Here is a 14,662-nt window from a genome sequence, read left to right on the forward strand (position 1 = left end):
CAAACATTTACCTCAGAATCTCCATATAAATAGTTTGGTCAAATTAAAACATTTGATAGTGCAAATAAACATTTTACTTGTATCTTATTTTCATCAATGGTACGGTGACTGAACTAACAGTAGGTGGCAGGAGTGTCTTGCTTCATGATAGGCCCAATCTTCTCCATGTTGTTATCACACCTCAGTTACACTATTGTTACCTCTGCGACTCATCATCTACGAGACCTCCCTAGTGGCTGGTTCAAACATACACCCACGTCTTCTGAGTAAAGTAGTGAATGGAGTTCAGTATGCTGTGGACAAACTGATAGAAAACAATTAATTACCAGATGTCATTCAGCTTTATTTACTGTTAATGAAAGGGTTATCCTTGTTGTTACAGAAGATGGTGCTGCAGTATTGCAAGTGTTATTAACTGCTTCTCAAGTGAATATCATGCATAGGCTTATTTTATTGCATTTTGTTGCAAATAGTTATATACTGTAGGCAGACAAGCTATAAGGTAATAAGGTATTTTTCACTTGTGTCTGTAGTTCACTTTAGAGGTGAACTTTAGTGTCAAGGATTCCTATTGTACTGACAGTTCTTCTAATTTGGTCCTGCTGTGTGTGATATGTCACAGATTATAACAGAATGGTAGCGTGTAAGAAATATGGGCAACATAACAGAAGCTACCTCACACTAAAGCCTGTCATCGCTTCCTTCTGTTGACACCATCTGACCCTGTCATGCCACTGGACAACATCAGAAGTGACACTCAGTGAACTTTTTTGTTATGCGTACATTTAGCTTCACGGCACTGTTCACACTTGTGCATGAGGCCACCGATTACATAAACGATGACTCACTAATGACTGGGAATCACAAATGATTATCATGATGAAGTTAGCCTTTCACCCTGTAAACACACACTGGTTGCAAGCAACACTTCAGTCTCGAATATCTGTGAAAGAATCCCATTTGCCCCTGAGTGGTAGCGCTATTAAGCATGCAATGGCTGAAACTACATAACACACTACAGCATAAAGTGATTAATCATGTAGTGCATTTATAGCAAATGTGTACAAATTATTATGGCTTAGTGTGTGAAAATACAATGTCATTTTTAGCCATGCTAGCGTTCAGTCTGTTGGTTGGTCAGGCCACCACTTTTGTCCAGGCTGAAATATCTCAAAAACTATTAGATGGTATTCCATTTGTATGACTTTAACTGTAGCATCACCATGTCTCAACAACGATTGGAGGGATTGCACACACATAGAATAGAATAGGATATTTCTTTGCTGGAGGATACTACAGATCATTTGTAAAATTCTGATAGTAGCTGGGAAAAATATAGGTAAAAATAAGGTGTTGCTTCACTAAAATTACCTAAAAGAATTAGCCCAAATATGGGAAGCCTTTTCATGAAAGCCATGCTAAAAATAATGGGTGCATGTCAGTGTGGTGACAGAAAAGAAATGTGACAGTCCTCTCACATGATAGGCGTCACTAAGATAACACCGGGTCACTTATCTTTCTAAACGATATGCGTATATGATAATGAGTGACTGCTGATGTCAGATAGACTGAGTGGGATGGTTTTCATCACAGTGATTCAGCCCTCTTCATAAAATGCTAATTTCTATTAAGAATGACATTCAGAATTTCAAAAGCACGTCATGCACTTTCCCATCATCTCCAAACGCACAAGGTGTAATCATATATTTTATTTTACAGCCAGTTGCATTCAAAGGTGCAGTTCCTAAAAATGCAGTGCAATGTAGAATAGCAAGTAAACATGACAGGTTACAGTATGAAAGCACAGCACCATTAGCCACTGTACAACAGTGTCATGTGAGGCTACATTTGGCTTGATACATTCCTGGGGGGAAAAGGCTGTTTGCTCCCAGCTCATGGTTCTTAACATTCACAAAGGTGACTACAAATGATACATGTTTGTGCTATCCCAGTGCAAATTACACAGACTACCTAAAATGCCACGTCATTTCAAAATGTTTCATCTTGCACATTAATTTAGTATAGTCTGACCTGAGATTGGGACTCACAATCTGTGACCTACAATGGTACATGGATTGATACAATGCAAACTCAGGAAAGCTACTCACTACTACAATGTAGTTTCAACCCTAAGATTTGTTGTGTACAATGTACAATGATGTACATTGTACACAACAAATCGATCAATGTACAATCGATAATCACAACAACATGCGAGGGCATCGATCTGCAATAAGTAATAATGGCAAGGAATGGTGGCTGTTAAATAGTTAAGTCATGTTATTTACAGTATATATCTCTGTCCTGTTCTCTGAAGGTTTTACACCTCTCTTAAAAATAAAGGTGTCATCAGCCCTGTTTCTGTCTCACCGTTCCTTCTGGGCTGTTTTGCTGATATGTACCAACAGTGAACCATTTCCGCTTTCTGGTTCAGCATGGAGAAACTCAATGGGATTTGAGTCCATTGAGAAAATCTATGATCTCTGACGTCTTATTGAGTGATAATTACTCTATTCCATCTTAACAACTTTGGGAGGATCAGCAGCTTTTTGTTTAGTTGGGGTCTTTCTGCCCTCTTGCTCAGTCTTCCTGGGCAGTCTGGGGCTGCCAGCAGCTTTCCGGCCTGTCTGAGGGCTGGAGGAGCCAGCACCTGTTCTGCGTTGAATTAACGGGCTTCTGGAGCCCTTGGCCTTCGTTGGCGTTAATAGAGAGTCCATGACCTTTAGTGACCTCAGGCTGAGCAGACCACAGAAGTAGTTACACTGGTGCTGGGAGACAAATTGCTCAAAAACTTTGGGATCCCCTTCAACAGATAGACCTTGATTCCTGCACCAACACAACAAAGGCAAATGTCACAGTCGTGATCCGTATAAATGTAAATTACCTGTAAAATTAGGGTTTCAGAGAGTAATTTACAGAAACAAAACAATACAAATAAACTAACCCCGTTGATTTGACTGAAATTCCAACATTGGTGATCTTGGTGTCAACACCTGCAAAATAACATCATGCAATTACTTTTTTTGTTGTTCAGGTAATATATTCAAATGTGACAGACATGCACATTAACTCCAGCAGTAAAAACAAATTACAAATACAAGTTAAGTTCTCAGAACACAACATACTTAATATTTTATCATAAATTGAATGCTGCATAGCAAATTGTGTGTAAGTATTAGTAGTAAAAAATGTCTCTCGCACATTGCCTTATTGTGAGCAATATTTAACTTTTAGTTCACTCATTCACCAGTTTCTTCAATATGCTACTGATTTTAACACAACATTAGGAAAGGAAAAAGATACATTTCCCATTGAGTCAGCCTACCTTCTAGCCGAGTGAGTAGCAGATTGCCATTGGTCCACTGAAAGACCCAGTGCTGCAGGGCACAACACTTCTGCTCCACCTCAGAGTCAGTCCTCATGTCTATTCTGCCTGTATGATCCAGGACAGAGTATTTCTGATAGACCCCTGTCAGATCAGCCTCCACTGTGGCATAAGGGACAGTGTTTGCCGGTCGGTACATCAAGTAGACTGGAATCACTCTGTGTAACAAATATTGTCAAGATGTGAACGACCTTTAGAGAGGCTAAGTGGTTCATGTACTGTACAAGAGGACGTTAACTTTTGATGAAGTGTAAACTGCTTGTACTCACTCAAGAGAGGGGCCAAAGTGTTCAATCACTCTTGCTTCTGCAGAGAAGATTTTGCAGTATTCGCGAGCCAAGTTCTGAATTTTACACTCCTGTATGCAGAACATTGGAGAATAGCCAGCAACGATAAGCTCAACCTACACCAGCATATGTATTCAATCTTCATTTGATTAGTGTTACAGTAATCGTACGTGGGTGGCAGGAATGACACCCGACTGATTTACTTAAAAACTGGATTTGTTAGTTTATTGTATGACATTTTTAAATGTATTAAGAAGACACAAACAAATTACAAAATCATCTTCCTTACATACCTGCTTGACAATGTCCAGGTTTCTGTCTATAAGGCAGCTTTCTGCTTTACCTCCATAGGCGATGGGGTTGGGTGCTTTAATGATACATGTGTTTCCAGACTCGAACACAGGCTCCAGACCATAGATGACTTTTGCCCTCCAGACTTTGTGAGAACAGCCATCACCAATATGAGATTCCTGCATCATTATGCGGCCAAAGAATTTGTTGCCCCAGATGCCAGAATCAGCCACACCCTTGCTGAATATCAGGGGTGTCATTTCAATTTCTTCTCCAACTGCATACAAAAGAATGGAAGTTAGAAAAGCTTTTGGCTCTGACACAGGAAAAACAATGACCAAAACACGGGAAATCTTAGCTTACCACCAAGGTCCTCACGTAATGACATTCCAGCCATGACTGCAACACAGTGAGGGAGAAGATGAGACTTGTTGTGGCCCAGTAATGCAAGGGAAAAAAATATTTTATGATGTAAAGTAAAAGACTACATACTATCTGCACTAAGAAGAAAGTCTGTTGAGTCTGTCCCATATTCATTTGTGATTTTGCATCGGTAAACACCAGAGTCTTTGCATGATGCCTGAACAATGGCAAGATTGACCTTAGTTTCGTCCCCTGCACTGAGAAACAAACAAATAACAAATAAATGATTCAGAAAATGTGGGTTTTGCAGGAATATGACCAAAACTCAGTAATAGGTGATCACTATTATGACCTATAAGACCTTTACTAAAAGTCAATCCAAATAATCAATTTCTTGTGAAACTGCGGATTTACTTACTTTCTTTTAATCTGAGCAATCCCTTCTTCATTTCTGTACCATTTGATTGTAGAGTCACTCAGAACGTTGAAGAACTGGCACCATAATTTCAAGTGTCCTGAGGCATCTGCGAAGGATTCGCCCCTGATCTTTCGAATAACTTGAGGAGCTGGAGGAAAAGACACCAAACACGGATAAAAACACTTTTCTATGTTCTAAGTATCAGGAAACCTTGACATATCTAGTCTGATAAATATACTGTATGTGCTATAGTGCATATAAGCTACATCCAAAAGGTTTCTTTCCTATAATATATCCTATATGTGGCATGGCGCTGTAAGCAAATGTTAATGTATTCACTGCAACCCCGTGTGTGTGTCTCAATTTCATATTGGCACTATTAAATTTACATGTAATACAGTATCCATGTGCGTTGATGTTGAAAATTGTAAATGTATTAGTTAGTCTACAAGAACCAAATGCACATTATTTCCTGTTAGTGCATCTACTAATAGAAACTTTACAGTCAAACTTAACTGCCAAATGCAAATTTGAACACTTTACATATTGCACAGTAGACAGGGATAGCATAAATACTGTACTGGGACACTAGTGTCAATCAACAACCCACTGGTGTGAATTTAATATGAATGCTGGCATTTTTATGTCCCTAGATTTGAATTTTTCAATGTTAGTGGACTGCTCAAACAACAAGTAAACGTAACGTATACAAATACTACTGTATTTCTATGGAAGTAAACCAAGAACATGGAACCAATCATATGATATTGACTTCCTGTGAGTAACAGTGAAAGAGACAATATAAAAAATGTGACCCATTTAGTTTACCAGCCTGTGCATCTTGTGGCGAGTGAAAAGCAGCTTTTCTGATTTGACATGTTGCACACACAGTATGCTAAACTAAGTTTAATTTGGTGTGGATAGAATTGTTTTGCGAATAACTTTACACAGCCACTGCATTGGGTTTGTGACCAAAACCAACATCATAATCAGTCTGATTGCTGCAACAGGTGCAAGCTGGACAGTTAAACACATCTTGGTTATCTCACCCCAGGTTTTGTGAATCATGTTTCTCATGCAGCATGCATTGCGACATTTAAAAACACTGTTCTGACATGAAGGATATTTTACCTTTGAATGGGTCATGCTTGTCCTTCTCTGCAGGTTTCCCCTCAGTTTTATGGGTTTGGATCTCCTCAGTGGGCTGCTGGCTTGGTGCTTGAGTATCAGATGCCACCTTCCTCCTGCTCAAAAGTGGAGAACACCTTTCTGCAGGAGAAGTTTGCTCACCGGGGGACTGAAGTAGAGGTGACCGTCGTGACAGGCTTGGAGACGTAGAGAGAGTCATGGGACTTGCGGAAAGCTTGCTGTTCTGCATAGAAACTTCCTTTTTCAGAGTTTGGTTATCAACCTGCGATGTGGCTTCTGAGGCTTCCTCAGGTTTGGCCTTGGGTATTAGGATTTTCCGTCGGGCCCCAGAGGCCAGCTCTCGTGGAGTAGCAGAAGGAATGGGAGAGACACAATTTCTTTTCTTTAACAATGGACTAGCTTCAGGAGTTGGACTGGCTAATGAGTCAGTCCTTGATAATTCCTCAAACATAGAGTTGTCCTGTTGAATAAGTTGGAGATTATTCTCTTGTTTACCTGTGCCAAGTTCACTGTTAGTGGGAAACTTTTGTAAACTCTGCAAAGAACTGTTTTTTGTGTTGTGTTCTTCACTTTTGTCTTGATACAGAAGTGTTGTGGAATTCATTTCAGTAATCCCCTTTTCAGTTTTGCTGTTAAGTTTAATTTCTGGAGCTAACTTTTTTATAAATCCCACATCTTTGCCTTGAAGAGATTCATCTTTGACATGCTCCAAAACAGTAATATTTGACTCCTGACCACTGGACTTTATAGGTGCCACTCTAAGTGGAGTCCCAGGTTCTCGACTGACATTTCTGGATAGGGTTGAAATTGCTGTCAGTTTATTGGTCAGGTCGTCCTGACAAATCGAGGGAGAAAAATTGTGTCTGACATTTTCACTTCCAGAAAGGCAAACAAGTGGGAAATCTTTCTGAGGAACCAGAGTTGATGCTCCAGTGTCCATAACTCCTTCATTATATTTTGTTGCATGCCCATGTGGTCGTGCAGTCTCTGTAGTGGTGCCAGTGTCAATGACAGAGATAGGTGGGATAACAAGAGGTTTTTGTAAAGCCTGAACAGGTGGTGAAGTTGCACCGTGAATGTGAATTTGATCAGTTTCATTTAGTTGATGATAAACCTCCATTAGGGTTTCCTTGATGTTTCTGGGAGGAATATCATCAATACTCCTGTCAGGCGTTGACGTCTTCACTTCCGGTTTACATTTGCTGTTGTCATCTTTTAGCTGCTCACGTGTTTCTGTAGGAGTTGTAGTTGCATGGGCCGTGGTGGTCACTGAATTTGCTAATGTGGAGTCAAGAGTCTTTATTTGTGATCTCAAAAGTTCAGCTATAGATATGACTTTTGTTACAGGTTTTGGAATTTCTTGGAAGGCTTTAATTTGGACAGATAACTTTCGTGTGTTTTCAGGAGGTTTTGTTAGGAGTGGGTTGGCAAGCTCAAATGTTGTTGACTTCAGATTCTGTAATTCTAAACTAGTTCTCTCTGCCATTTTTAATATATGTCCCTTCTTCTCAGTTTCTTTATTAGAGGCATCCACAATAATAACAGCTGTGTCTTTATCTACTGCATCTTTGTTCTTTTCAGTTTCAATGCGTTCAGTCATATGTACAGAGGCAGTTTCAGTCTCCATCTCAACTATCGTCTCACTTGGGGCCACACTGTCAGACTGCCCTAATAACTTACCTTCCTCGTTACCCTCTACCTTCTCATCAACTTGTATTTCTGTCCCTTCAACAGTTTTTATAGCAGTATCAACTTGGCTTTGCTGGGTGCTGGGGGAAACATTACACCCTCGGGTTTTCTCACCACCACCAGGGCTTTGGAAGGGTGACTTCTGTAGGTCTGTAAAAAGGACCGTATGGCTTTCATTTGATCCCATGGAATGATCCCATGTGTCCTGTGTCATTTTGTCAATCACTGCTTGAAGACCACAGTGCAAAGAAGGGGTCTGGACATGAACTGTCGTAGTGTCTCTCTCTGGTGGATCGTTTTGTGGTAGCTGTGCGTCCATTGTGCACCGGTTGAGTGGAAGCTCAAAGCTGACAGGTGCATCATTCCTGTTCATCTTTGTATGGGCCTGTGTAACCTTGGGACATAATACAAGCAGAGGTTTCCATTCTGTAAATACATATTCCCTTATCCCTGGCTATGGTGGACAAGGATAAACACATGTGATTTTAAAAACAGCAACATCGTAACCAGCAACAAATGGAATGGGAATACAAAGGAAAAGATATAGTTTGTGATGGTAACAACAAACATTTCCTTCACTTGCCCTATTGGCAGTGTTCATATGGCTATCTGTGAAAAACATTCAAAACGCTTTATGTGCTTTTGAACTGACATGGTTGCTAATACTAATATATATTAGCATTAGCATTCATGTAAGTAAATAGGAGAGTGGCTTGTAAAAAAAACTTCTAGTAGTTGGTATAAGGATGATGTGCAGTTAGACAGATACTGATAACTAGTTCTTAAACCTTCTTCTTTATATTTTGAATAAAAAAACATCTCTAAAATCCATGTTGACATATCAATTCATCTTCATCCAGAATCCAAATCCAGCACATATAAACATATATATCATCTTGTGAAATATGAGCATGGTACACTGCTCTGTTCCATAGCGCTGTGCCATGTATACACGTTTGTTGAATGCAAGTCCCCAAAATCTGGTACTGAGCTGTAGATCTCTTTTAATTAGCATGGGAGGTTCCCCGTGCCATATGTCATTACATCAGGCCTGAGATAAGCCACATATAGCTCAAGGGTCATTCTCTTTGCCAATATTCAGCCAATTTGTTCCTTCAAAAAGCAACTGCAAACTGACTCAAAATACTTATATACAGTATCTTTATAAAATGTATAAAAAAATATGCATTTTGCTCATTTATGCTTGTTTTCCTGCCTTCCCTTGTGTCTTATTCTGACATTGTGAGGCCTATTCACATGTAAGGTGTCTATTTTACTTTTAAGTGTGGTCGGAAAGGAATGTGAATAATTTTAAGAGGTGCTTCAGCTGTGCAGTGTTTTGTCTCAGCTCTCAGTGCTGTCAGTACTTAGCAATGGAGCTGGAGTCAGGACAATTGCATAAGCAGTGGACAATAACGGTTCACAATTTAAATAGCACAACAAGTGCTAATTTAGGATGTTACTAGATGACTGTCCATTACAACATTGCAGCATACAAGGCTGTTATCCAAAAAGCTAATTATTTATTTATTTCCTTTATGTTATGACAAAATATAATGTATTTAGTTAGTTTAATGAACATACTTATATGATACCATCAGTCAGGACACCATCACAACTACCCCACCGCTTTCTGGTATAACTCAGCCCTGCACAAAGATTTGAAACAGGAGCAAAATAGCTATCCAATTGCCTCTGTACAATAAGCATATTTTCCAAGATGTCGAACTATTGCTTTAGAGGAAATCTGCTTAATCCATGTACTATTAGTGCAAAGTGCCACATTCTAAGTATAATTCTATATGTATGTAACAGCCAACTCTCAGACCTTTGAACTTACAATATCACATGCACTGTATTAATATACCATTTGCATCTGTCAACATGTGCGTCATTTAATTCTTGTCACACAGCAGAGCATACTTATAAAATCTATAAATAGCTCCAGGATGCTTGTGTTACTGATGCAGCACAAAACACTCATGAGCTCATGTGAAAAGCCTCACTCACCTCACTCAGCAGCGCTGGCTGAGACACATTTTTTTGGCAGGGGCTTGTTTCCTTCTCAGACAGCTGACCTGCAGCCTGTTTACATGGACTCTGAGGTAAAGCAGTCCTTCTTTCACACGGTGGATCCGACTCAGTGCCTCTGTGTGATAAAGATGCACCAGTGGTTGTTTTTGACTTTTTGTCAACATCCATGACAATAACATGTTCTGTTTTAGAAATGTCCTCCTGCACTGTACTGAGGGGTTGTTGCAGTGCTGCTGCAGCAGACTGTAGTTGTGTTGTAGTCAGTTGCATTTCCAAATTTCCTTCTCTATCTTTGCGTCCAGCTTCCTTCTCATGCTTAACAGCCTGTTTATCTTCAGTTCCTGACACAGTACGCCTTGTGGATGTAAGAGCAGCAGGTGGTAATGAGGCAGTTAGCTGTTCTTTCTGTGTAGGCACAGTTACCTTAACACATGTGTTCTCATCCCTTGAAGGCCTTTCAACAAGCAATACTTTCTCTGATTTTGATTTCTGATGTTTTGTCACATTTCTGAAGCTTGAATCCACAACTGATAAACCGACAGTATTTTCTACTTCCATAACCTCTTCTGAATTCCCCTCAGACTGTGTTGACTCAGTGCAGGTCAGAGCTGCAGAGGTGGAGGGCTCATTGTTTGCCCTTCTCTCCTCAGATGGCCACTCTCCTGGTGTATCTGATTTTGCAACTTTTGCACTGTTGGAAATTTTAATCTTCTTTTTGACAAAGGGAGTTTTGGGATGGTGTGAATTGAAAATCTTCTGTGCAGAGTCGTATATATATGTCCCGCTCTTGTCATCGTTTTCACTGATGGCCTGTCCGTTAGTTACAGCAGACACTGCTCCATTAGTGATTGGGACTGGCTTTTCTTCCACCTCTTCCACTGTTGTCTCCTGTAACCTGGCCTCAGTCTCTACAGCTGCAGCCTGATGGCTCTCCTCATTGCCCTCATACTCCATGGAGCCTGGCGTGCTGAGAAAGGCCTCCATTGTGGAGCGGCGTTTCCTCTGTGTGCGGTCTGGACTGATGGTTCGTAGCGGCTCCTGGTTTTCTTTCCCTTCAGCTTCCCTGTGTCGGTTCTCAGCCTTTTGTTTGAGCTTGGCAAAGTAGCGCTGGTGGATCTTGAACTCGTTCATTTCACCCACCTCTAGAACACCAGAACAGGACACTATACCTTTACTGTTGCTGGCTGAGGCCTGGTATATAGCTGCATCATCCACAGTGCAACTGCAAAGAAAAGCCCAGTTTAAGCAAACTGATTCTTGACAAAAACACAAGGAAACATTTCTGACACCGAAACACTGATGTATTGGCTAAACTGTTCAGGATAAGCTCTTTAATTTTGATTCTCAAATAATTTAATCAATTAAATAAAATAATTTAATTTAATAATGTTGACAATAATAATAAAAGCCTACCAGGCTTACTTAATGTGGGCAGTGTCAAGTCACTCTCTTAGTATTTGGACTTTGAAGCAGAAAGAAAATAATACACAATGATTTTGTCACCTCCATCAGAGTGCTCATTGCTGTGTAGGAATTTAAATGTTGTAGAAAGTTTGAACAGACTAATACAGTGTTGATCTTGGTATCATCTTGGTAGAACCAGTGCACTCACATGTGATTTCATTGTATCCAAAGATACATACTTGTAAATTTGCAGGGAATGATTTTGTCCATTGCGGAATATTTCGTATTTAGGCAGTCCACAGTATCTGTCTAACTGCACATCATCCTTATACCAAATAATTTGAGGAGCAGGGTGTCCTGAAAAAAACAAAACAAAAAAAATTCAGGACAAACAATTTCTGTAAATTAAAAAAAGGCAGCATTAGGTGCATTACGCTTGCCTTGCAGAAATGTCTGAACATATTTCAGATGGTCATGATGCATGAAACCAGGTGTATATTGAGTCTTTTTTCAGAGGTAGTACATTACTTGTGTGCATTCACTTCCTTTAAGTTGTTACATTCTTATAAACATGCTACTTAGACAAATTTTTTATTTACTTATACTGTATTATTGTATGTTCTGGTAAGTGTCCCTAAGGTTACATACATCTGGTGTAAAGCCTTGTAAAGTGTGCGATGTAACCTCTGAAGCGGTGTTTACCTGTAACCACACAAGAGAACTTCACATTGCAATTCTCGGACACAGCTTTCGACTTCAGGGTTGTTTCGAAGGAGGGCTGTGTTTCCTCAGTTAACTGTGCCATCATACTGCAGAGTGTGCTCCTGTGCAAGAAAAGGGAGCTGGTCAGTCATGTTCCCACGGTTGATTTTGTAATTTTAACATTATTACATGTATACTGGATTATTGTTTTGTGTAGATGAGCAGCTTTCGTGCTCAAGAGCAAAAGTATCGTCTGGAAGTTGTGTGAATTAAAATATGGAGCCTTTAATTGCTGAAGTTTGTAAAAGGGCAAATTAACTTTTTAACAAATTGTTGAGCCAACTGACCAGTTTTTTAACTGAATTATATAATTATATTACAGGATAGACATAAAATATGAAATAAAAACACCAGATGTGTTATTTCTCTCAAGACCTCTAGATGACATTCTTCACATTCACATTAAGACTAGGACTAACATTTGTCCTTGAATGTTGAGCAGTTCTTACTAGAGGCAATGAAAGTGAAGTGTTCTGATCTTTGACTTCTGCAGTTCAGTATGAATAGTTAATTAGCATGTCTAACTATACATATGAGATTAATTATAAAAATGAAACACATTACCATAAATATAATGCTTCAAGAGTATTGAATCATTATGGCATGTGGAAATGAGTAAGAAACATAACGCAGATATAATATAAATTGATATGTGCTTGCATGCATGTTGTAAAAGCATTATGGTGGTGCTTGTATGTATGTGCAGTTGATCCATGTCTGGTGTTGACATGCACTTCAGTATTGGCCGCATGAACAGTTAAAAGATGCTTTTACACTTCACTGCATGTTACTCATGATTAAACTAACAAAACAAGACACTAATACTAAAGACAGTCACACAATATAATGTGCATGCTATATGGCTTGCAGCATGCGTTACATACAGCTAACTTTGCTGGAATTCAGTGTTGACCTATTGGAAATACAATAAAAAAATACTACATTAATTGAGCTATGACAAGTGAATTTTTAAGCGAAAAATGTTTCCGTTTTGCAGGAACTTTTGTCTAACAGCACTTTCTGTTCATCATTTCAGATCATCTTGTTTCTCTGTAGTGTTTGTCCCAATTCCCACTGGAAATTATACCCATGTTCATTGCCACAAAATCATCTTTACATGTGATTTTGCAGTTACAACATGCGTAAATCACAAGACCATCCCTATATCAAATAACTTAGGTAGGGTAGGATGTCCTAAAAGAAACTGGACATCAGGGCGGTATTAAACCATTTCTGTATCACTGACTAGAAGGGGGAAATGCTATTATCTCAAATAATTTTATAGCCTATTACTTAAAACTGATGTATCATTAAAGAGTTGAATCTAAAAGTTCCATGAACAAATCTTTCCATGCAAAAGCTGTTGTTAGTGGGGCCCATGTGGCATAACTGAGATGCTGTTCTTAATCAGCAGTTTATTTAAACTCTGGCGACCATAGCAACAAACAAAGACACAACACACCACACACGTTCATCCCAACTTATGAAAATCTTTACGTATTGATGTGAGCACAGTGGTCCACCATGGTTTCTATAATGATTTTCAACAGGTAGCACAGCACACTGGGTTATTGTTGAATCTGTACCTGTTCTCTGGCCTCACATTAGAGAGGTAGCTGCAGCCACCAGGCCGGCTACTCCCACTGATATCATCCCCATTGCTGTATCTTCCATTGCCAGAAGAGGAGCGTGTCATTGTCCTCCGTGAACCCATTTTCCACCAGAGAAAGGAATACCCAGTGAAAAAAGTTTTCCAGAAGAAAAAAGGTTTGTGTTTTTACTTATTTCTTGGCTTGCCAAGGCGATTAATAACAGCTAAAAGAGAACAAAGAGTGAAAACATGAACATGGAGAACTTGACAGAACAAAGTGTTACATTTTAGCAAACTTGTGTTACATTTTAGCATAAAAAATGTATTTGTGTTTTTCTATATAGTTTGACAAACATCAGCAAATGGACACCTCTTTTACATGCAGTCCTATTCATTATTGACATAAACAACATTCAACAGTCTGTTTAGTCTATTGTACAGTTAACTCACCATTCACAGGTTTCTTTCCCTCCTTTGACAGATACCCGACAGCACTGACTTAAGGCACTGCAATTTCCAATCAAACATGAGCATGCGTAGGCTGCTGGACTATTTATAGTTGGCCTGCAAATAGGCACAAGAGCACATCACACTTTCCAAAACTTGTCTTTGGACCAAAGAAAAAATCCATTTGAAGGAAAATCCACAGTAATTCCAAGTCCAACACAAGGTCATCCCGGGTTTGGTAGTTCCTGGAACAGGAGGAGAGGGTTTAAAAACAGGACAGAGGGTTTTTTTTTCTAGTCTGTTGCCAATGGATTACATGAGCTCAGAGGAGAGGGGGACCACTTCTGTGGTCAGTAGTTACTTTTTAGCTCTGTGTACAGAATGTAATAAATCATATGAGCGTGTCAATCAGGAGAATGACGCCTTCACTTTTAAGCCCATTAATATGAGCAGTACATTCTTTTCAGTCAAACAAAGTTACTTTCCAAATGTAAAAGTGAAGAGTTACAATGACCTCTGTTTACCAAAGGGCTTGTTGACACAGCATATAACTACCTTTACTCCATTTGCTGATCTTGTTTTTTAAAAGGTAAATGTGCATTTTTATAATATAAGGTGGTGATGTCTACCAAGCTCTCTGGCATGCATTGTCCAGGGAGTGACAATTGCACTGGATCCCCAGAGGAAAAGCAGTAGGAATAGAACAGCCTTATATAGGCAGATCCCACTGACTGCCACAGAGCTATGAGCTGTTATCTTTACACAAGCATGCACGTATGCACAGACTTTCTCACACACACACACACACACACACACACACAAATCACTGATTAGCATTTCAA

General features: G+C 39.5%; 1 protein-coding gene across 2 annotated transcripts; it reads right to left on the reverse strand.

The window, feature by feature from the left end:
* Nucleotides 1-1,689: 1,689 nt before the first annotated feature.
* On the reverse strand, nucleotides 1,690-13,532 carry alpk3b (alpha-kinase 3b). Of its 2 annotated transcripts, XM_038701981.1 has the most exons (13): nucleotides 13,369-13,532; nucleotides 11,723-11,844; nucleotides 11,260-11,377; nucleotides 9,593-10,838; nucleotides 5,876-7,976; nucleotides 4,745-4,892; nucleotides 4,456-4,583; nucleotides 4,327-4,362; nucleotides 3,966-4,240; nucleotides 3,655-3,743; nucleotides 3,326-3,543; nucleotides 2,945-2,993; nucleotides 1,690-2,826 (listed from the first exon to the last, which is right to left on the reverse strand). In XM_038701981.1, exons 1-13 carry the CDS (start codon nucleotides 13,494-13,496, stop codon nucleotides 2,511-2,513), a joined length of 4,974 nt encoding a protein of 1,657 aa, XP_038557909.1. In that variant the 5' UTR covers nucleotides 13,497-13,532; the 3' UTR covers nucleotides 1,690-2,510. The 2 variants fall into 2 exon arrangements, with proteins under 2 accessions (XP_038557909.1, XP_038557910.1); XM_038701982.1 differs by lacking the exon at nucleotides 13,369-13,532 and having other exon boundaries at nucleotides 9,593-11,078; nucleotides 11,229-11,377; nucleotides 11,723-11,742.
* Nucleotides 13,533-14,662: the final 1,130 nt, after the last annotated feature.

This window comes from Micropterus salmoides, unplaced genomic scaffold, assembly GCF_014851395.1.
Source record: "Micropterus salmoides isolate LMB-PRFRI ecotype aquatic unplaced genomic scaffold, ASM1485139v1 Ms_hic_scaffold_6, whole genome shotgun sequence".
Lineage (NCBI taxonomy): Eukaryota > Metazoa > Chordata > Actinopteri > Centrarchiformes > Centrarchidae > Micropterus > Micropterus salmoides.